At 35.7% G+C, this 24,857-nt stretch overlaps 1 protein-coding gene across 3 annotated transcripts in view; it reads right to left on the reverse strand.

The window, feature by feature from the left end:
* Positions 1-1,861: 1,861 nt before the first annotated feature.
* SUPT7L (SPT7 like, STAGA complex subunit gamma) overlaps positions 1,862-24,857 on the reverse strand; it is a 66,979-nt gene continuing 43,983 nt past the window's right edge. For all 3 annotated transcript variants that reach the window (XM_073671737.1, XM_073671736.1, XM_073671735.1), the window contains one exon: positions 1,862-2,300. In XM_073671737.1, the coding sequence (XP_073527838.1) occupies positions 2,038-2,300 (263 nt within the window). In that variant the 3' untranslated portion in view covers positions 1,862-2,037. The remainder of the gene's footprint in view (positions 2,301-24,857) is intronic.

Genomic DNA, 24,857 nt, shown 5'->3' on the forward strand with positions numbered 1-24,857 from the left:
AGTTGGGAAAGATTTCCCTCAATTGCACTTGCATATCTCATATTTTAGGCACATGAGGCTGATGCTGCCAGGATTATCAAGACCCTGCACCTGACATTATAGTAGGTATTGTCCTATCAAGGCCCTGGGTCTCATACTGTGGTCAGCAGCGTATTTTCAGGGTAATGTGGTTTGGATCATACTATACTTGGCACTGTCTTAGGGTGCTGTCTGCGGCACTGCAATAGCTATTTGTCTTCCGCTCGGCTCCTATTGAAGTGCATGCGATCTGAGCTGCAGCAGCAAAGTCGGCCTTCGTCACGGTGTACGCAGCTGTGCTGTTCTGGTGGCTGCAGCTGATTGCAGGGAACGCGAGTGGTCAGACCCCCCCCCACCGATCCTCAAGATAGGTCATCAATATCTTAAGTCCTGTAAAAACTCTTAAAAAAGAGGACTCGTAGTGACGTCCGAAATTGATTTGTGTGGATGTTTCGACCCGTACGTGAAGCAGTCATCTAGACGGGACACGTGAACACGTTCTCGGGCAACGGGTGGATCGTAACGTCAACAGCACCGCTCGCTCCTGGACATGAGCAGACAACCTCTTTAAAACTGCCTAATTAGCGGTAACCCTACATCGATCAGCTGATCATCCGGGCCCGGGCTTGTGAAGGGGTAAAGGTAATAATAAAGGAGAGTCATGAGCTCCGATCCATAGCAGGGGGGGTCCAGAGCATGGATGCCCGGAGCTGTAGTTTTGGAACAGCAGCTGATCGCAGGTTCATTAGTGACATATAGCGACACATATATGTACAGACGGTGTTATTCATCTGCCACGCACAGCCGGCTCTGGGCACAGGATAGACTGCGTCTGGTGTACAGGGGGGATGTGGGAGGCTGAAGAATCGCCCACAAGTCTCGCAGATGCCAACAGCTCACAGAGGTGTGAATGAGACCATGAGGCCGGGCTGCTGAATGCTAATTACAGGATCTTCGTTAATGGAGGCGCCAGGATTAAAGACAGAGAAAAAAAAACAGGAGCCTCTCCTCCCTGTAGGTCCACCGATCAACGCTGCACTCAGGTCTGCTCACAATCACCGCCATCTCTCCGCAGCACAAAGGCCAAGACAAAATCCGGGATTAATGTTCAGCCACAAAGATGCAATCGCATCGGATTTCCAGACAATTTTCATTGTTATAGATGGGAACGATTCGCATTAGAAGGGAAAATAAACATTTCTGTTCTGGGCTGATGCAAAGAAAAGCTGAGCGACAAGCAATATGGCTGACATTACAGGAGTTATCAGCCAGCCGGAGTATCGAGTGGCAATTCTGCCTGCAGTGATGGAACGGGGCAATACTGCTGGGCACTAACTTTCACGGTGGCCACATTGGTGGACAGAGAATCCTTACAAGAGATAGATATAATTTTTGAAGAGCCTGCGCATGGCGCCCTGCAGCAGGGAGGGAAGAGCCCGCGCGTGGCGCCCTAAAGCGGGGAGGGAAGAGCCCGCGCGTGGCGCCCTAAAGCGGGGAGGGAAGAGCCCGCGCGTGGCGCCCTAAAGCGGGGGAGGGAAGAGCCCGTGCGTGGCGCCCTAAAGCGGGGGAGGGAAGAGCCCGCGCGTGGCGCCCTAAAGCGGGGAGGGAAGAGCCCGCGCGTGGCGCCCTAAAGCGGGGGAGGGAAGAGCCCGCGTGTGGCGCCCTGCTGTGGGGAGGGAAGAGCCCGCGCGTGGCGCCCTAAAGCGGGGAGTGAAGAGCCCGCGCGTGGCGCCCTGCTGTGGGGAGGGAAGAGCCTGCGGGCGGCGCCCCGCAGAGGAAAGGGAAGAGCCCGCGCGCGTCGCCCCCTGCAGCGGGGAGGGAAGACACGCAATATGGCAAAGTGTTTGTATTTTTGTAACGAACGTCTGTTATTTATTAAACACCCTAATAATTCCCCGTACGATCAGTTTGTTTAGTTCCTGATACTTCCCCAAAATCCACAATGACAGAGCTGCAGGCGGCCCACTGACCACCAGAACAGGACATATATGCCAGATGCGCAAATTTCTTCTCGTCTGATTACATTTTCCTCATCTTTTTCTTCGGTCGCTGGTTGAATACTGGAGAGGAGCCCATGAGACTGTCCGGAGATTGGGACCCGTAGCTGCCCTCAGATCCGTTCGGACTCCCGGGGATGGCAGAATCGCTCATTCCTGACATGGGTTCCTCAAAGACGTCATTTCCCAGAACGCTGTGCCCGTGTACTGCCCCTTCCTCATTGTCTTGAGGTTCCATTTTCACCTGCGTCAAGCTCCATAGGGGGGAGGTGTTAACGTCTGACCCTGCAAAACATAACACACGTGCCCTATTATACAACAGCACCGAGAGAACATGGATTCATGAGGACAAACCAAAGAGAAGAGCAGCTCCGGCCTCACTGGCTGACGTGGAAGGGAGAGGTGTTAATGGCTGGGACCGGCCAGGACGCATGCTCGGAGGACGGGTATTGTGTCCTCATCAGTAGCCTCACTTACCTCCTGCTGAAAACCTCTCTCTCTTAAAAGGACATTTCCGCTCATACAAAATGTTGCATGCATACAAAAGTGTCTTGTCTGCGCATGCACATCCTCGTGCTGAGCATACGCAGTAAGCACAGCCATGTGGCTGCTTGCCCTGTGCTGCGCCGCTCTCCTCCCCATTATCTTAGCGCCACAGAGTGACAGCTGCAATAGAAGAACTGGCTGAACAAAGCAATGGCTGCAGTCTAGAAGCGGAAACCTGATCACAGGTCCCCTTTAAAGGAATGTGGCATCAGAAAATGACCCATTGTTTACATAAGAGTTTTGTGGGTTACTTTTTTTTTTTTTTTTTTAATGGCGATGCATTTTTGTTTTGTTTGTTTTTTTTCCTATGTAACAATCTGTATTTAAAATTAAAAAGAAAAAGAAAATAAGTCTTGCAATTTTCACACTGGCCACTGGGGCTTTTTTTTTTTAAGACATTAATTTCTTGTTTCAGGAAACAACACATGTACAGTACATTATCCGCAATGGCCAGATCCTGACCCTATCTTATTGGATTAAAGAGTCAAATGAGAGTGTCTATTGTGAAGGGAGGAGGTGAGCTGTGACGTCACCTTTTCTGAATGGTGGATTCCTTTATCTACGGTATACAGAGGTTATCAGACATTGTACATTATGGGGAGGAGGTGAGCTGTGACGTCACCTTTTCTGAATGGTGGATTCCTTTTTATCTACTGTATACAGAGGTTGTCAGACATTGTACATTATGGGGAGGAGGTTAGCTGTGACATCAGCTAGTGTGTTATCTACTGTGTATAGAGATATGGAGGTGCTATCAGTCATTGTACAGGAGTAGGAGGAGGTGAGCTGTGACATCACCTATTGTGAATGTTGGATCTTGTGTAAACTATTCTCTAAAGAACAAGCAGTGTAAAAAAAAAAAGCCCCAGTGGTAGATGAAAAAAAGTACAAGATTACAGGGAGCGAGGGCAGTCGAGAAGAGGAGACAATGGAAGAAGAAGGGGCAGCGGGAGCAGAAGTACTGAGGTGTCCGGGGAAGAGCTCGTCACTCTTCCGGCCATCTCTTAGAGTAGCATCTCGCTCTCTGGCGGCAGCGGCTTTCCACAGTGTTCCGGATTTTTATTATTTCCCAATGACAGCAAGAGAAACAAACGTATCAAATCTATCGGGAGAGACGACTTCAGCCGCCATCAACGATCAGCCGCCGGAGGCGAGCTCTTCACCGTGTGCTGCCTCTTGGTCATCAGCCAATTGCAAAGATTTCAGAAAACCAAAGAAGGAATAAAAAAAAAATAAAATAAAATAAAAATAAAAAAAAAATTCTGTAAGCCGATTGAAAAGAAAATTGATTTCAACGACGACGATCCACTTTAGCGGGAAATGAGAGGGTTTGCATAGTAATTTTGCCGAAGCATCATTTCAGCTTAATAGCATCGCGCTGATGGGGCTCGTACAGCCGACCCACTCCACACGTAATAACGCTAATAGTCTCCGAGAAGAGAGAGCAAAAAAAAAAATAATAATAAGCGTCTCTTATTAAAAGGAGCTAAATTACAGATAAAAAAAAAACCTTAAATGCCGATTGTGGCAGATTAAAAAAAAAAAATACAAAAAAATATTATTTCACTTTTCTACTTCACATTAAAAGGCTTTTTCCACCTTTGCAGCCAAACTATTTAAGTGGAAAAAAGAAAATGGAACAGTTTTGCAATGAAAAGGTCCTGCCGTTTTGTAGTAACAGCTGCCATGCAGGCTTATGTGTCCCCGTGGTGACAGACTACAAATAAACTCTGCGTCGTCAGGTCCTTCAGTCACATGACTGTCACCAACTTGCCAAAAACAAAGAAAGGGAATGGTTGAGGCAAACCCAGTCGAAAAGTGATAATTTCTAAGGCATTCTTGATGGGGGGAGGATTAAATGTCCAGGTTTTGGGCTTCAAATTGTTAGCAAGTTAAGTAGTTACACTTTCCTCCATCACATATTTGGTATTTTAGAGAAAAATAAAAAGGAAATATGGAAGCATAACGTAAAAGGGGTATTCCCATCTCAAAGGGCCTATCCCGATATGTAGTAGGTGTAATAATAATAATAATAATATTTGTAAATACCTCCAATTATAAATGGAATATAGTTCTTCTGATTAGCTATGTCGCATTCCCCATGCAAGGCATTCCAGTAGCTTAAGTATCAATGGTTACAACCACTCATAAAGTGACAGCTAGCCTTTACTGATCGTAACTATGGATACCTAAGCTACTGCAATACCCTGCATGGGGAAAATGACATTCTTATCAGAAGAACTATACAACATTTCTAATTGGAGGCATTTGCTAATATTATTACACTTACTATACATTGGGATAGGATCTTGGAAATGGGAATACCCCTTTAAAGATCAAGCTACACAGGAATTGTTTGTTGGCGGTTACCATGGAGACACATAGGTTAGCATAGCAGCTGCGGACACAAAAAGGTGGGACAATTTTAATGTAGACTATTCCATTTCAGATGCAATGGATCAAAACTTTTCATGTGCTAAGATAATGGAGGGAGGGGAAAAAAATGTTCTTAAGAGTCTTAGTTCTTAATTGTACAATTTTGGTTCACATACAGTTATTTGATTTGCTTTTTACATTTTTTTTTATAGAGGGGAGGAGACTGAAAATTTCAGTGTGTTTAACTTTAGATTTTATTTTTTCAACTTTACAGAATACATTAGTTATCAAATCTATTATATTTTTTCAAACATTGGCGCCCAACGTGGGATACATGGGGAAAAAGTTGAGTTGCATCTTACTTTGTGCTCACAGATACTGTATGTATTTAGTTAAAAAAAAAATGAGATTCTAATTTGAAAACACATTTATGCTTTTTTTTATATTTAATATTAAGTAGTATTTGATTGTTCAGCTATTTGTAGCTACTTTATATAACTTAAATTCCAGGAATTTATTTTATCACAGTTCATTTTTCCCGTATTAAGGCTTTATTTTTTTTTTTTATTTGCAAGATTACTTTTACTTTGTACTTAATTATTGAATTTAACGAAAAATCAGGATTTAAAACCCCACATCAATCAGGAAATGGTCAATATAAATCACATCCTGAGCTTGACAATAATGTAACATTATGGACCTTTCATCGTAGACTTTCCCATAGGAGGACTAAACCCATCCAGAACCCGTAAGGACACAATAATGATCCACGACTGTACAGCAGCTTCCTCCACCCCAGGCTCAGCGAGGAAACTCGGCGAGAGAAGGCTGCTGCCAGAAATGGACGGGGAACCTGACGTCTTATCATATACCTTTAGTGTTTTATTTTAAATCCTTTTTACCAAAAAATAACAAATGGAAGTATAAGGTTTCCGATTATAGAACAACGGCCGTCTCATCAAAAAAGGAAAGAAGTTTTATAACCAGAAGTTGTGAAATTTACTCTCCATTAGTAGTTATATTCTTGCACATAGAAGCAGTATTATAGTAGTTATATTCTTGTACATAGAAGCAGTATTATAGTAGTTATATTCTTGTACATAGGAGCAGTATTATAGTAGTTATATTCTTGTACATAGGGAGCAGTATTATAGTAGTTATATTCTTGTACATAGGGAGCAGTATTATAGTAGTTATATTCTTGTACATAGGGGGCAGTATTATAGTAGTTATATTCTTGTACATAGAAGCAGTATTATAGTAGTTATATTCTTGTACATAGGGGGCAGTATTATAGTAGTTATATTCTTGTACATAGGGGGCAGTATTATAGTAGTTATATTCTTGTACATAGGGGGCAGTATTATAGTAGTTATAGTCTTGTACATAGGGTCAGTATTATAGTAGTTATATTCTTGTACATAGGAGCAGTATTATAGTAGTTATATTCCTGTATATAGGAGCAGTATTATAGTAGTTATATTCTTGTACATAGGGGCAGTATTATAGTAGTTATATTCTTGTACATAGGAGCAGTATTATAGTAAATATATTCTTGTACATAGGGGCAGTATTATAGTAATATTCTTGTACATAGGGGCAGTATTATAGTAGTTGTATTCTTGTACATAGGGCGCAGTATTATAGTAGTTATATTCATGTACATAGGGGGCAGTATTATAGTAGTTATATTCATGTACATAGGGGGCAGTATTATAGTAGTTATATTCTTGTACATAGGGGGCAGTATTATAGTAGTTATATTCTTGTACATAGGGGCAGTATTATAGTAGTTATATTCTTGTACATAGGGGCAGTTATAGTAGTTATATTCTTGTACATAGGAGCAGTATTATAGTAGTTATATTCTTGTACATAGGAGCAGTATTATAGTAGTTATATTCATGTACATAGGGGGCAGTATTATAGTAGCTATATTCTTGTACATAGGGGCAGTATTATAGTAGATATATTCTTGTACATAGGGGCAGTATTATAGTAGTTGTATTCTTGTGCATAGGGGCAGTATTATATTAGTTATATTCTTGTACATAGGGGCAGTATTATAGTAGTTATATTCTTATACATAGGAGCAGTATTATAGTAGTTATATTCTTGTACATAGGAGCAGTATTATAGTAGTTATATTCTTGTACATAGGAGCAGTATTATAGTAGTTATATTCTTGTACATAGGGGCAGTATTATAGTAGTTATATTCTTGTACATAGGGGCAGTATTATAGTAGTTATATTCTTCTACATAGGAGCAGTATTATAGAAATTATATTCTTGTACATAGGAGCAGTATTATAGTAGATATATTCTTGTACATAGGAGCAGTATTATAGTAGTTATATACTTGTACATAGGTGCAGTATTATAGTAGTTATATTCTTGTACATAGGGGCAGTATTATAGTAGTTATATTCTTGTACATAGGGGCAGTATTATAGTAGTTATATTCTTGTACATAGGGGCAGTATTATAGTAGCTATATTCTTGTACATAGGAGCAGTATTATAGTAGTTATATTCTTGTACATAGGGTGCAGTATTATAGTAGTTATATTCTTGTACATAGCAGCAGTATTATAGTAGTTATATTCTTGTACATAGGGGGCAGTATTATAGTAGATATATTCTTGTACATAGGGGCAGTATTATAGTAGATATATTCTTGTACATAGGGGCAGTATTATAGTAGTTGTATTCTTGTGCATAGGGGCAGTATTATATTAGTTATATTCTTGTACATAGGGGCAGTATTATAGTAGTTATATTCTTATACATAGGAGCAGTATTATAGTAGATATATTCTTGTACATAGGGGCAGTATTATAGTAGATATATTCTTGTACATAGGGGCAGTATTATAGTAGTTGTATTCTTGTGCATAGGGGCAGTATTATATTAGTTATATTCTTGTACATAGGGGCAGTATTATAGTAGTTATATTCTTATACATAGGAGCAGTATTATAGTAGTTATATTCTTGTACATAGGAGCAGTATTATAGTAGTTATATTCTTGTACATAGGAGCAGTATTATAGTAGTTATATTCTTGTACATAGGGGCAGTATTATAGTAGTTATATTCTTGTACATAGGGGCAGTATTATAGCAGCAATATTCTTGTACATAGGAGCAGTATTATAGTAGTTATATTCTTGTACATAGGGGCAGTATTATAGTAGTTATATTCTTCTACATAGGAGCAGTATTATAGAAATTATATTCTTGTACATAGGAGCAGTATTATAGTAGATATATTCTTGTACATAGGAGCAGTATTATAGTAGTTATATACTTGTACATAGGTGCAGTATTATAGTAGTTATATTCTTGTACATAGGGGCAGTATTATAGTAGTTATATTCTTGTACATAGGGGCAGTATTATAGTAGTTATATTCTTGTACATAGGGGCAGTATTATAGTAGCTATATTCTTGTACATAGGAGCAGTATTATAGTAGTTATATTCTTGTACATAGGGTGCAGTATTATAGTAGTTATATTCTTGTACATAGCAGCAGTATTATAGTAGTTATATTCTTGTACATAGGGGGCAATATTATAGTAGTTATATTCTTGTATATAGGGGGCAGTATTATAGTAGTTATATTCTTGTACATAGGGGCAGTATTATAGTATATTCTTGTACATAGGGGGCAGTATTATAGTATATTCTTGTACATAGGGGGCAGTATTATAGTAGTTATATTCTTGTACATAGGGGGCAGTATTATAGTAGTTATATTCTTGTACATATGAGCAGTATTATAGTAGTTATATTCTTGTACATAGGGGGCAGTATTATAGTAGTTATATTCTTGTACATAGGGGGCAGTATTATAGTAGTTATATTCTTGTACATAGGGGGCAGTATTATAGTAGTTATAGTCTTGTACATAGGGTCAGTATTATAGTACTTATATTCTTGTACATAGGAGCAGTATTATAGTAGTTATATTCCTGTATATAGGAGCAGTGTTATAGTAGTTATATTCTTGTACATAGGGGCAGTATTATAGTAGTTATATTCTTGTACATAGGAGCAGTATTATAGTAAATATATTCTTGTACATAGGGGCAGTATTATAGTAATATTCTTGTACATAGGGGCAGTATTATAGTAGTTGTATTCTTGTACATAGGGGGCAGTATTATAGTAGTTATATTCATGTACATAGGGGGCAGTATTATAGTAGTTATATTCATGTACATAGGGGGCAGTATTATAGTAGTTATATTCTTGTACATAGGGGGCAGTATTATAGTAGTTATATTCTTGTACATAGGGGCAGTATTATAGTAGTTATATTCTTGTACATAGGGGCAGTATTATAGTAGTTATATTCTTGTACATAGGAGCAGTATTATAGTAGTTATATTCTTGTACATAGGAGCAGTATTATAGTAGTTATATTCATGTACATAGGGGGCAGTATTATAGTAGATATATTCTTGTACATAGGGGCAGTATTATAGTAGATATATTCTTGTACATAGGGGCAGTATTATAGTAGTTGTATTCTTGTGCATAGGGGCAGTATTATAGTAGTTATATTCTTGTACATAGGGGCAGTATTATAGTAGTTATATTCTTGTACATAGGGGCAGTATTATAGTAGTTATATTCTTCTACATAGGAGCAGTATTATAGTAATTATATTCTTGTACATAGGAGCAGTAGTATAGTAGATATATTCTTGTACATAGGAGCAGTATTATAGTAGTTATATACTTGTACATAGGTGCAGTATTATAGTAGTTATATTCTTGTACATAGGGGCAGTATTATAGTAGTTATATTCTTGTACATAGGGGCAGTATTATAGTAGTTATATTCTTGTACATAGGGGCAGTATTATAGTAGCTATATTCTTGTACATAGGAGCAGTATTATAGTAGTTATATTCTTGTGCATAGGGTGCAGTATTATAGTAGTTATATTCTTGTACATAGCAGCAGTATTATAGTAGTTATATTCTTGTACATAGGGGGCAATATTATAGTAGTTATATTCTTGTATATAGGGGGCAGTATTATAGTAGTTATATTCTTGTACATAGGGGCAGTATTATAGTATATTCTTGTACATAGGGGGCAGTATTATAGTATATTCTTGTACATAGGGGGCAGTATTATAGTAGTTATATTCTTGTACATAGGGGGCAGTATTATAGTAGTTATATTCTTGTACATATGAGCAGTATTATAGTAGTTATATTCTTGTACATAGGAGCAGTATTATAGTAGTTATATTCTTGTACATAGGAGCAGTATTATAGTAGTTATATTCTTGTACATAGGGGCAGTATTATAGTAGTTATATTCTTGTACATAGGGGATAGTATTATAGTAGTTATATTCTTGTACATAGGGGCAGTATTATAGTAGTTATATTCTTCTACATAGGAGCAGTATTATAGTAATTATATTCTTGTACATAGGAGCAGTATTATAGTAGATATATTCTTGTACATAGGAGCAGTATTATAGTAGTTATATACTTGTACATAGGTGCAGTATTATAGTAGTTATATTCTTGTACATAGGGGCAGTATTATAGTAGTTATATTCTTGTACATAGGGGCAGTATTATAGTAGTTATATTCTTGTACATAGGGGCAGTATTATAGTAGTTATATTCTTGTACATAGGGAGCAGTATTATAGTAGTTATATTCTTGTACATAGGGGGCAGTATTATAGTAGTTATATTCTTGTACATAGGGACAGTATTATAGTATTTAGAAAGGAATAAGTCCAGCGCTAGTACTCCATTAAAAATCCATTGTTCATTTATTTCATAACTTCAAATGGTATAAAATCCATTAAGTCACAGTCCAGACATTAATAACATACGCGTTTCGACGGAAAGCAGTGCGTCTTAATCATTGACGAGGATCTGATGTCAGACTGAACATTTTACACTAGTTCACCATTCAGTCCCCACTCACCAGATCCGGCCGCTAGATGGGATCGGCTGTGCAGAGAAAACTGGCGGGGGGGATTAACCCCTTACAGACTGAAACACACACATTACATCAAATATGCATATCTCTATTCATAGTGGTAAATCAGATCCTGCCTGATATTGATACCATGTGGTGCCCCCTAGTGTTCAGCTGGTAGATCCACCAGGTTTCCCAGCTTATTAGTTATCTTTTGATATCACCCACCCCCTGGATGGGATTTTAACCCTTTCTATGCCTGACACTTCACCTCCATGGCTATTAATAAAATGTTTGCAAATTGTTGAACTTTTATTAATGATTTTGCTGATGGCGTCCGAGAGGTGACGTCTTATCCTGATTTTCAGCGGCCCCCCTGTACAGCCGACATATTGGAGGTCACACAGACCGCATCGCACAGTATACACCACGCTGCTTGTGTTGCAGTTTATGGATGAATTAATCATATACTCTTTTTTTTTTATTTGCACAAGAGACAAATGTTTTAGTATTCTTCATATCCTCGCAGCAGGTGCATGTATTGAGCCCGCACTTGTAGGACCCTCTAGTACGGAGACAATTGTCCTTTTTATTATTGTTATCACTGAGATACAGGCTGGAGACAGAATATCTCCGAAAGTGGAGGCTTTTTTTGCAATAAATTTCACAGGATTTTCTCTAGTTTTTTATCTTGATATAATATAGGTAATCTTTTTTTAATAATGTTAGTAATATTTGAGAAGTGTGGACTTTATATGGTAGAAAAAACGACTCCTTGGCTTCTATCTATGTAATTGGACCTATATTTGTGACATTTTTTCCTTTCGCCTGTTTCTTCCAGGATCTCTGCTATGTCATTGTGGCTGATCATGTCTTCAGCCCCGTCTAACATCCACTTGGATTAACCCCTTCCTGTCCGTCTGACTCGGACCTCATCTTTGGCTTTCTCAGACGTTTCCTGCGGAGATGAATTCCTTTTGAACCTATAAAACTCTCCAAGAGGAACGTTCTTAATTACATTTTTCTGGTGACATGACTGTGCCAGTAAGGTGGAGTTTGTGGCTGTACTTTTGCGATAGAGGGGACACTACAACTCGATTCACAGAATCCAAACTAAGCGTCACATCCAGAAAATTAATGGAACTGATTCCAAATGAATGAAAAATCTCAGATTCATTCCATTGTCATTACAATGCTGGATAAATTCTGACGCGGATTCCACCGTCCCGTCCCACACCAGGAGGATGTCATCGATATAACGACCCATCCGCCTGATCTAACGACCCATCCGCCTGATCAAACGACCCATCCGCCTGATCAAACGACCCATCCGCCTGATCAAAAGACCCATCCGCCTGATCAAAAGACCCATCCGCCTGATCAAACGACCCATCCACCTGATCAAACGACCCATCCACCTGATCAAACGACCCATCCGCCTGATCAAACGACCCATCCGCCTGATCTAACGACCCATCCACCTGATCTAACGACCCATCCACCTGATCAAACGACCCATCCACCTGATCAAACGACCCATCCACCTGATCAAACGACCCATCCACCTGATCAAACGACCCATCCACCTGATCAAACGACCCATCCACCTGATCAAACGACCCATCCACCTGATCAAACGACCCATCCACCTGATCAAACGACCCATCCACCTGATCAAACGACCCATCCACCTGATCAAACGACCCATCCACCTGATCTAACGACCCATCCACCTGATCTAACGACCCATCCACCTGATCTAACGACCCATCCACCTGATCTAACGACCCATCCACCTGATCTAACGACCCATCCACCTGATCTAACGACCCATCCACCTGATCTAACGACCCATCCACCTGATCTAACGACCCATCCACCTGATCTAACGACCCATCCACCTGATGTAACGACCCATCCACCTGATGTAACGACCCATCCACCTGATGTAACGACCCATCCACCTGATGTAACGACCCATCCACCTGATGTAACGACCCATCCACCTGATGTAACGACCCATCCACCTGATGTAACGACCCATCCACCTGATGTAACGACCCATCCACCTGATGTGGGCGGAAAGGGGATCCGCACCGGAAAAAACAAAATCCTGTTCCCAGGCTGCCAGATATAAATTCGCAAGCGAATAATAGGAGCAGTATTATAGTAGCTATATTCTTGTACAAAGGGGCAGTATTATAGTAGTTATATTCTTGTACATAGGGGCACTATTATAGTAGTTATATTCTTGTACATAGGGGCAGTATTATTATAGTTATATTCTTGTACATAGGGGGCAGTATTATAGTAGTTATATTCTTGTACATAGGGGCAGTATTATTATAGTTATATTCTTGTACATAGGGGGCAGTATTATAGTAGTTATATTCTTGTACATAGGAGCAGTATTATAGTAGTTATATTCTTGTACATAGGGGCAGTATTATAGTAGTTATATTCTTGTACATAGGGGCAGTATTATAGTAGTTATATTCCTATACATAGGGGGCAGTATTATAGTAGTTATATTCTTGCACATAGGGAGCAGTATTATAGTAGTTATATTCTTGTACATAGGGGGCAGTATTATAGTAGTTATATTCCTGTACATAGGAGCAGTATTATAGTAGTTATATTCTTGTACATAGGGAGAAGTATTATAGTAGTTATATTCCTGTACATAGGAGCAGTATTATAGTAGTTATATTCTTGTACATAGGGGCAGTATTATAGTAGTTATATTCTTGTATATAGGGGGCAGTATTATAGTAGTTATATTCTTGTACATAGGAGCAGTATTATAGTAGTTATATTCTTGTACATAGGAGCAGTATTATAGTAGTTATATTCTTGTACATAGGAGCAGTATTATAGTAGCTATATTCTTGTACATAGGGGGCAGTATTATAGTAGTTATATTCTTGTACATAGGGGGCAGTATTATAGTAGTTATATCCTTGTACATAGGAAGCAGTATTATAGTAGTTATATTCTTGAACATAGGAGCAGTATTATAGTAGTTATATTCTTGTACATAGGAGCAGTATTATAGTAGCTATATTCTTGTACATAGGGGGCAGTATTATAGTAGTTATATTCTTGTACATAGGGAGCATTATTATAGTAGTTATATTCTTGTACATAGGAAGCAGTATTAGTTATATTCTTGGACATAGGAGCAGTATTATAGTAGCTATATACTTGTACATAGGGGGCAGTATTATAGTAGTTATATTCTTGTACATAGGGGCAGTATTATAGTAGTTATATTCTTGTACATAGGGAGCAGTATTATAGTAGTTATATTCTTGTACATAGGGGCAGTATTATAGTAGTTATATTCTTGTACATAGGGGGCAGTATTATAGTAGTTATATTCTTGTACATAGGGAGCAGTATTATAGTAGTTATATTCTTGTACATAGGGAGCAGTATTATAGTAGTTATATTCTTGTACATAGGGGCAGTATTATAGTAGTTATATTCTTGTACATAGGGGCAGTATTATAGTAGTTATATTCTTGTACATAGGAGCAGTATTATAGTAGTTATATTCTTGTACATAGGGGCAGCATTATAGTAGTTATATTCTTGTACATAGGGGCAGTATTATAGTAGTTATATTCTTGTACATAGGGGCAGTATTATAGTAGTTATATTCTTGTACATAGGGAGCAGTATTATAGTAGTTATATTCTTGTACATAGGGGCAGTATTATAGTAGTTATAGTCTTGTACATAGGGGGCAGTATTATAGTAGTTATATTCTTGTACATAGGAGCAGCATTATAGTAGTTATATTCTTGTACATAGGGGTAGTATTATAGTAGTTATATTCTTGTACATAGGAGCAGTATTATAGTAGTTATATTCTTGTACATAGGAGCAGTATTATAGTAGTTACATTCTTGTACATAGGGAGCAGTATTATAGTAGTTATATTATTGTACACAGGAGTAGTATTATAGTAGTTATATTCTTGTACATAGGAGCAGTATTATAGTAGTTATATTCTTGTACATAGGGGGCAGTATTATAGTAGATATATTCTTGTACATAAGGGACAGTATTATAGTAGTTATATTCTTGTACATAGGGGCAGTATTATAGTAGTTATATTCTTGTACATAGGAGCAGTATTATATTAGTTATATTCTTGTACATAGGAGCAGTATTATAGTAGTTATATTCTTGCACATAGGAGCAGTATTATAGCAGTTATATTCTTGTACATAGGAGCAGTATTATAGTAGTTATATTCTTGTACATAGGGGGCAGTATTATAGTAGTTATATTCTTGTACATAGGAGCAGTATTATAGTAGTTATATTCTTGTACATAGGGGTAGTATTATAGTAGTTATATTCTTGTACATAGGGGGCAGTATTATAGTAGTTATATTCTTGTACATAGGGGGCAGTATTATAGTAGTTATATTCTTGTACATAGGGGCAGTATTATAGTAGTTATATTCTTGTACATAGGAGCAGTATTATAGTAGTTATATCCTTGCACATAGGAGCAGTATTATAGTAGTTCTATTCTTGCACATAGGAGCAGTATTATAGAAGTTATATTCTTGTACATAGGAGCAGTATTATAGTAGTTATATTCTTGTACATAGGGGGCAGTATGATAGTAGTTATATTCTTGTACATAGGGAGCAGTATTATAGTAGTTATATTCTTGTACATAGGGGCAGTATTATAGTAGTTATATTCTTGTACATAGGGGCAGTATTATAGTAGTTATATTCTTGTACATAGGAGCAGTATTATAGTAGTTATATTCTTGTACATAGGGGCAGCATTATAGTAGTTATATTCTTGTACATAGGGGCAGTATTATAGTAGTTATATTCTTGTACATAGGGGCAGTATTATAGTAGTTATATTCTTATACATAGGGAGCAGTATTATAGTAGTTATATTCTTGTACATAGGGGCAGTATTATAGTAGTTATATTCTTGTACATAGGGGGCAGTATTATAGTAGTTATATTCTTGTACATAGGAGCAGTATTATAGTAGTTATATTCTTGTACATAGGGGTAGTATTATAGTAGTTATATTCTTGTACATAGGAGCAGTATTATAGTAGTTATATTCTTGTACATAGGAGCAGTATTATAGTAGTTACATTCTTGTACATAGGGAGCAGTATTATAGTAGTTATATTATTGTACACAGGAGTAGTATTATAGTAGTTATATTCTTGTACATAGGAGCAGTATTATAGTAGTTATATTCTTGTACATAGGGGGCAGTATTATAGTAGATATATTCTTGTACATAGGGGACAGTATTATAGTAGTTATATTCTTGTACATAGGAGCAGTATTATAGTAGTTATATTCTTGTACATAGGAGCAGTATTATAGTAGTTATATTCTTGCACATAGGAGCAGTATTATAGCAGTTATATTCTTGTACATAGGAGCAGTATTATAGTAGTTATATTCTTGTACATAGGGGGCAGTATTATAGTAGTTATATTCTTGTACATAGGAGCAGTATTATAGTAGTTATATTCTTGTACATAGGGGTAGTATTATAGTAGTTATGTTCTTGTACATAGGGGGCAGTATTATAGCAGTTATATTCTTGTACATAGGAGCAGTATTATAGTAGTTATATTCTTGTACATAGGGGGCAGTATTATAGTAGTTATATTCTTGTACATAGGGGCAGTATTATAGTAGTTATATTCTTGTACATAGGAGCAGTATTATAGTAGTTATATTCTTGTACATAGGAGCAGTATTATAGTAGTTATATTCTTGCACATAGGAGCAGTATTATAGCAGTTATATTCTTGTACATAGGAGCAGTATTATAGTAGCTATATTCTTGTACATAGGGGGCAGTATGATAGTAGTTATATTCTTGTACATAGGAGCAGTATTATAGTAGTTATATTCTTGTACATAGGGGTAGTATTATAGTAGTTATATTCTTGTACATAGGGGGCAGTATTATAGCAGTTATATTCTTGTACATAGGAGCAGTATTATAGTAGTTATATTCTTGTACATAGGGGGCAGTATTATAGTAGTTATATTCTTGTACATAGGAGCAGTATTATAGTAGTTATATTCTTGTACATAGGGGTAGTATTATAGTAGTTATATTCTTGTACATAGGGGGCAGTATTATAGCAGTTATATTCTTGTACATAGGAGCAGTATTATAGTAGTTACATTCTTGTACATAGGGAGCAGTATTATAGTAGTTATATTATTGTACATAGGAGTAGTATTATAGTAGTTATATTCTTGTACATAGGAGCAGTATTATAGTAGTTATATTCTTGTACATAGGAGCAGCAGTATTATAGTAGTTATATTCTTGTTCATAGGAGCAGTATTATAGTAGCTATATTCTTGTACATAGGGGAAGTATTATAGTAGTTATATTCTTGTACATAGGGGCAGTATTATAGTAGTTATATTCCTGTACATAGGGGCAGTATTATAGTAGTTATATTCTTGTACATAGGGGCAGTATTATAGTAGTTATATTCTTGTACATAGGGGGCAGTATTATAGTAGTTATATTCTTGTACATAGGAGCAGTATTATAGTAGTTATATTATTGTACATAGGAGCAGTATTATAGTAGTTATATTCTTGTATATAGGAGCAGTATTATAGTAGTTATATTCTTGTATATAGGAGCAGTATTATAGTAGTTATATTCTTCTACATAGGGGGCAGTATTATAGTAGTTATATTCTTGTACATAGAGGGCAGTATTATAGTAGTTATATTCTTGTACATAGGAGCAGTATTATAGTAGTTATATTCTTGTACATAGAGGGCAGTATTATAGTAGTTATATTCTTGCACATAGGAGCAGTATTATAGTAGTTATATTCTTGTACATAGAGGGCAGTATTATAGTAGTTATATTCTTGTACATAGAGGGCAGTATTATAGTAGTTATATTCTTATACATAGGGCCAGTATTATAGTAGTTATATCCCTGTACATAGGGGGCAGTATTATAGTAGTTATATTCTTGTACATAGAGGGCAGTATCATAGTAGTTATATTCTTGTACATAGGAGCAGTATTATAGTAGTTATATTCTTGTACATAGGGGGCAGTATTATAGTAGTTATATTCTTGTACATATGAGCAGTATTATAGTAGTTATATTCTTGTACATAGGGAGCAGTATTATAGTAGTTATATTCTTGTACATAGGGGGCAGTATTATAGTAGCTATATTCTTGTACATAGGGGCAGTATTATAGTAGTTATATTCTTGTACATAGGAGCAGTATTATAGTAGTTATATTCTTGTACATTGGAGCAGTATTATAATAGTTATATTCTTGTACATAGGGGCAGTATTATAGTAGTTATATTCTTTTACATAGGGGCAGTATTATAGTAGTTATATTCTGGTACATTGGAGCAGTATTATAATAGTTATATTCTGGTACATAGGGGCAGTATTATAATAGTTATATTCTTGTACATAGGGGCAGTATTATAGTAGTTATATTCTTGTATATAGGGGCAGTATTATAGTAGTTATATTCTTGTATATAGGGGCAGTATTATAGTAGTTATATTCTTGTAGATAGGGGGCAGTATTATAGTAGTTATATTCTTGTACATAGGAGGCAGTATTATAGTAGTTATAGTCTTGTACATAGGAGGCAGTATTATAGTAGTTATATTCTTGTATATAGGAGGCAGTATTATAGTAGTTATATTCTTGTATATAGGAGGCAGTATTATAGTAGTTATATTCTTGTATATAGGAGCAGTATTATAGTAGTTATATTCTTGTATATAGGAGGCAGTATTATAGTAGTTATATTCTTGTCCATAGGAGCAGTATTATTGTAGTTATATTCTTGTACATAGGGGCAGTATTATTGTAGTTATATTCTTGTACATAGGGGGCAGTATTATAGTAGTTATATTCCTGTACATAGAGGGCAGTATTATAGTAGTTATATTCTTGTACATAGGGGCAGTATTAGAGTAGTTATATTCTTGTACATAGGGGGCAGTATTATAGTAGCTATATTCTTGTACATAGGGGCAGTATTATAGTAGTTATATTCTTGTACATAGGGGCAGTATTATAGTAGTTATATTCTTATACATAGGGGGCAGTATTATAGTAGTTATATTCTTGTACATAGGAGCAGTATTATAGTAGTTATATTCTCGTACATAGGGAGCAGTATTATAGTAGTTATATTCTTGTACATAGGGGGCAGTATTATAGTAGTTATATTCTTGTACATAGGGGCAGTATTATAGTAGCTATATTCTTGTACATAGGGGGCAGTATTATAGTAGTTATATTCTTGTACATAGGAGCAGTATTATAGTAGTTATATTCTTGTACATAGGGGGCAGTATTATAGTAGTTATATTCTTGTACATAGGGGGCAGTATTATAGTAGTTATATTCTTGTACATAGGAGCAGTATTATAGTAGTTATATTCTTGTACATAGGGGGCAGTATTATAGTAGTTATATTCTTGTACATAGGGGCAGTGTTATAGTAGTTATATTCTTGTACATAGGGGCAGTATTATAGTAGTTATATTATTGTACATAGGAGCAGTATTATAGTAGTTATATTCTTGTACATAGGAGCAGTATTATAGTAGTTATATTCTTGTACATAGGAGCAGTATTATAGTAGTTATATTCTTGTATATAGGAGCAGTATTATAGTAGTTATATTCTTCTACATAGGGGGCAGTATTATAGTAGTTATATTCTTGTACATAGAGGGCAGTATTATAGTAGTTATAGTCTTGCACATAGGAGCAGTATTATAGTAGTTATATTCTTGTACATAGAGGGCAGTATTATAGTAGTTATATTCTTGTACATAGGGCCAGTATTATAGTAGTTATATCCCTGTACATAGGGGGCAGTATTATAGTAGTTATATTGTTGCACATAGGAGCAGTATTATAGTAGTTATATTCTTGTACATAGGGGGCAGTATTATAGTAGTTATATTCTTGTACATATGAGCAGTATTATAGTAGTTATATTCTTGTACATAGGGAGCAGTATTATAGTAGTTATATTCTTGTACATAGAGGGCAGTATCATAGTAGTTATATTCTTGTACATAGGAGCAGTATTATAGTAGTTATATTCTTGTACATAGGGGGCAGTATTATAGTAGTTATATTCTTGTACATATGAGCAGTATTATAGTAGTTATATTCTTGTACATAGGGAGCAGTATTATAGTAGTTATATTCTTGTACATAGGGTGCAGTATTATAGTAGTTATATTCTTGTACATATCAGCAGTATTATAGTAGTTATATTCTTGTACATAGGGAGCAGTATTATAGTAGTTATATTCTTGTACATAGAGGGCAGTATCATAGTAGTTATATTCTTGTACATAGGAGCAGTATTATAGTAGTTATATTCTTGTACATGGAAGCAGTATTATAGTAGTTGTATTCTTGTACATAGGGGCAGTATTATAGTAGTTATATCCCTGTACATAGGAGCAGTATTATAGTAGTTATATTCCTGTACATAGGAGCAGTATTATAGTAGTTATATTCCTGTACATAGGAGAAGTATTATAGTAGTTATATTCCTGTACATAGGGAGCAGTATTATAGTAGTTATATTCTTGTACATAGGGGGCAGTATTATAGTAGTTATATTCTTGCACATAGGGGCAGTATTATAGTAGTTATATTCTTGTACATAGAGGGCAGTATTATAGTAGTTATATTCTTGTACATAGGGGGCAGTATTATAGTAGTTATATTCTTGCACATAGGGGCAGTATTATAGTAGTTATATTCTTGTACATAGGGGCAGTATTATAGTAGTTATATTCTTGTACATAGGGGCAGTATTATAGTAGTTATATTCTTGTACATAGGGGCAGTATTATAGTAGTTCTATTCTTGTACATAGGGAGCAGTATTATAGTAGTTATATTCTTGTACATAGGAGCAGTATTATAGTAGTTATATTCTTGCACATAGGGGCAGTATTATAGTAGTTATATTCTTGTACATAGAGGGCAGTATTATAGTAGTTATATTCTTACACATAGGGGCAGTATTATAGTAGTTATATTCTTGTACATAGGGGCAGTATTATAGTAGTTATACTCTTGTACATAGGAGCAGTATTATAGTAGTTATATTCTTGTACATAGGAGCAGTATTATAGTAGTTGTATTCTTGTACATAGGGGCAGTATTATAGCAGTTATATTCTTGTATATAGAGGGCAGTATTATAGTAGTTATATTCTTGTACATAGGAGCCGTATTATACTAGTTATATTCTTGTACATAGTGGGCAGTATTATAGTAGTTATATTCTTGTACATAGAGGGCAGTATTATAGTAGTTATATTCTTGTACATAGGGGGCAGTATTATAGTAGTTATATTCTTGTACATAGGGGGCAGTATTATAGAAGTTATATTCTTGTACATATGAGCAGTATTATAGTAGTTATATTCTTGTACATAGGGAGCAGTATTATAGTAGTTATATTCTTGTACATAGGGGGCACTATTATAGTAGCTATATTCTTGTACATAGGGGCAGTATTATAGTAGTTATATTCTTGTACATAGGAGCAGTATTATAGTAGTTATATTCTTGTACTTTGGAGCAGTATTATAATAGTTATATTCTTGTACATAGGGGCAGTATTATAGTAGTTATATTCTTTTACATAGGGGCAGTATTATAGTAGTTATATTCTGGTACATTGGAGCAGTATTATAATAGTTATATTCTGGTACATAGGGGCAGTATTATAATAGTTATATTCTTGTACATAGGGGCAGTATTATAGTAGTTATATTCTTGTATATAGGGGCAGTATTATAGTAGTTATATTCTTGTATATAGGGGCAGTATTATAGTAGTTATATTCTTGTAGATAGGGGGCAGTATTATAGTAGTTATATTCTTGGACATAGGAGGCAGTATTATAGTAGTTATATTCTTGTACATAGGAGGCAGTATTATAGTAGTTATATTCTTGTATATAGGAGGCAGTATTATAGTAGTTATATTCTTGTATATAGGAGCAGTATTATAGTAGTTATATTCTTGTATATAGGAGGCAGTATTATAGTAGTTATATTCTTGTCCATAGGAGCAGTATTATTGTAGTTATATTCTTGTACATAGGGGCAGTATTATTGTAGTTATATTCTTGTACATAGGGGGCAGTATTATAGTAGTTATATTCCTGTACATAGAGGGCAGTATTATAGTAGTTATATTCTTGTACATAGGGGCAGTATTATAGTAGTTATATTCTTGTACATAGGGGGCAGTATTATAGTAGCTATATTCTTGTACATAGGGGCAGTATTATAGTAGTTATATTCTTGTACATAGGGGCAGTATTATAGTAGTCATATTCTTATACATAGGGGGCAGTATTATAGTAGTTATATTCTTGTACATAGGAGCAGTATTATAGTAGTTATATTCTCGTACATAGGGAGCAGTATTATAGTAGTTATATTCTTGTACATAGGGGGCAGTATTATAGTAGTTATATTCTTGTACATAGGGGGCAGTATTATAGTAGCTATATTCTTGTACATAGGGGGCAGTATTATAGTAGTTATATTCTTGTACATAGGAGCAGTATTATAGTAGTTATATTCTTGTACATAGGGGGCAGTATTATAGTAGTTATATTCTTGTACATAGGGGGCAGTATTATAGTAGTTATATTCTTGTACATAGGAGCAGTATTATAGTAGTTATATTCTTGTACATAGGGGGCAGTATTATAGTAGTTATATTCTTGTACATAGGAGCAGTATTATAGTAGTTATATTCTTGTATATAGGAGCAGTATTATAGTAGTTATATTCTTCTACATAGGGGGCAGTATTATAGTAGTTATATTCTTGTACATAGAGGGCAGTATTATAGTAGTTATATTCTTGTACATAGGAGCAGTATTATAGTAGTTATATTCTTGTACATAGAGGGCAGTATTATAGTAGTTATATTCTTGCACATAGGAGCAGTATTATAGTAGTTATATTCTTGTACATAGAGGGCAGTATTATAGTAGTTATATTCTTGTACATAGGGCCAGTATTATAGTAGTTATATCCCTGTACATAGGGGGCAGTATTATAGTAGTTATATTCTTGCACATAGGAGCAGTATTATAGTAGTTATATTCTTGTACATAGGGGGCAGTATTATAGTAGTTATATTCTTGTACATATGAGCAGTATTATAGTAGTTATATTCTTGTACATAGGGAGCAGTATTATAGTAGTTATATTCTTGTACATAGAGGGCAGTATCATAGTAGTTATATTCTTGTACATAGGAGCAGTATTATAGTAGTTATATTCTTGTACATAGGGGGCAGTATTATAGTAGTTATATTCTTGTACATATGAGCAGTATTATAGTAGTTATATTCTTGTACATAGGGAGCAGTATTATAGTAGTTATATTCTTGTACATAGGGGGCAGTATTATAGTAGTTATATTCTTGTACATATGAGCAGTATTATAGTAGTTATATTCTTGTACATAGGGAGAAGTATTATAGTAGTTATATTCTTGTACATAGAGGGCAGTATCATAGTAGTTATATTCTTGTACATAGGAGCAGTATTATAGTAGTTATATTCTTGTACATAGGGGGTAGTATTATAGTAGTTATATTCTTGTACATAGGGAGCAGTATTATAGTAGTTATATCCCTGTACATAGGAGCAGTATTATAGTAGTTATATTCCTGTACATAGGAGCAGTATTATAGTAGTTATATTCCTGTACATAGGGAGCAGTATTATAGTAGTTATATTCTTGTACATAGGGGGCAGTATTATAGTAGTTATATTCTTGCACATAGGGGCAGTATTATAGTAGTTATATTCTTGTACATAGAGGGGAGTATTATAGTAGTTATATTCTTGTACATAGGGGGCAGTATTATAGTAGTTATATTCTTGCACATAGGGGCAGTATTATAGTAGTTATATTCTTGTACATAGGGGCAGTATTATAGTAGTTATATTCTTGTACATAGGGGCAGTATTATAGTAGTTATATTCTTGTACATAGGGAGCAGTATTATAGTAGTTATATTCTTGTACATAGGAGCAGTATTATAGTAGTTATATTCTTGTACATAGGGGGCAGTATTATAGTAGTTATATTCTTGTACATAGGGGCAGTATTATAGTAGTTATATTCTTGTACATGGAAGCAGTATTATAGTAGTTGTATTCTTGTACATAGGGGCAGTATTATAGTAGTTATATCCCTGTACATAGGAGCAGTATTATAGTAGTTATATTCCTGTACATAGGAGCAGTATTATAGTAGTTATATTCCTGTACATAGGAGCAGTATTATAGTAGTTATATTCCTGTACATAGGGAGCAGTATTATAGTAGTTATATTCTTGTACATAGGGGGCAGTATTATAGTAGTTATATTCTTGCACATAGGGGCAGTATTATAGTAGTTATATTCTTGTACATAGAGGGCAGTATTATAGTAGTTATATTCTTGTACATAGGGGGCAGTATTATAGTAGTTATATTCTTGCACATAGGGGCAGTATTATAGTAGTTATATTCTTGTACATAGGGGGCAGTATTATAGTAGTTATATTCTTGTACATAGGGGCAGTATTATAGTAGTTCTATTCTTGTACATAGGGGCAGTATTATAGTAGTTCTATTCTTGTACATAGGAGCAGTATTATAGTAGTTCTATTCTTGTACATAGGGGCAGTATTATAGTAGTTCTATTCTTGTACATAGGGAGCAGTATTATAGTAGTTATATTCTTGTACATAGGAGCAGTATTATAGTAGTTATATTCTTGCACATAGGGGCAGTATTATAGTAGTTATATTCTTGTACATAGAGGGCAGTTTTATAGTAGTTATATTCTTGCACATAGGGGCAGTATTATAGTAG

The sequence above is a fragment of the Phyllobates terribilis genome, unplaced genomic scaffold (assembly GCF_046119375.1).
Source record: "Phyllobates terribilis strain yellow unplaced genomic scaffold, ASM4611937v1 Scaffold_3__8_contigs__length_932513732, whole genome shotgun sequence".
In the NCBI taxonomy this organism is placed as follows: Eukaryota; Metazoa; Chordata; class Amphibia; order Anura; family Dendrobatidae; genus Phyllobates; species Phyllobates terribilis.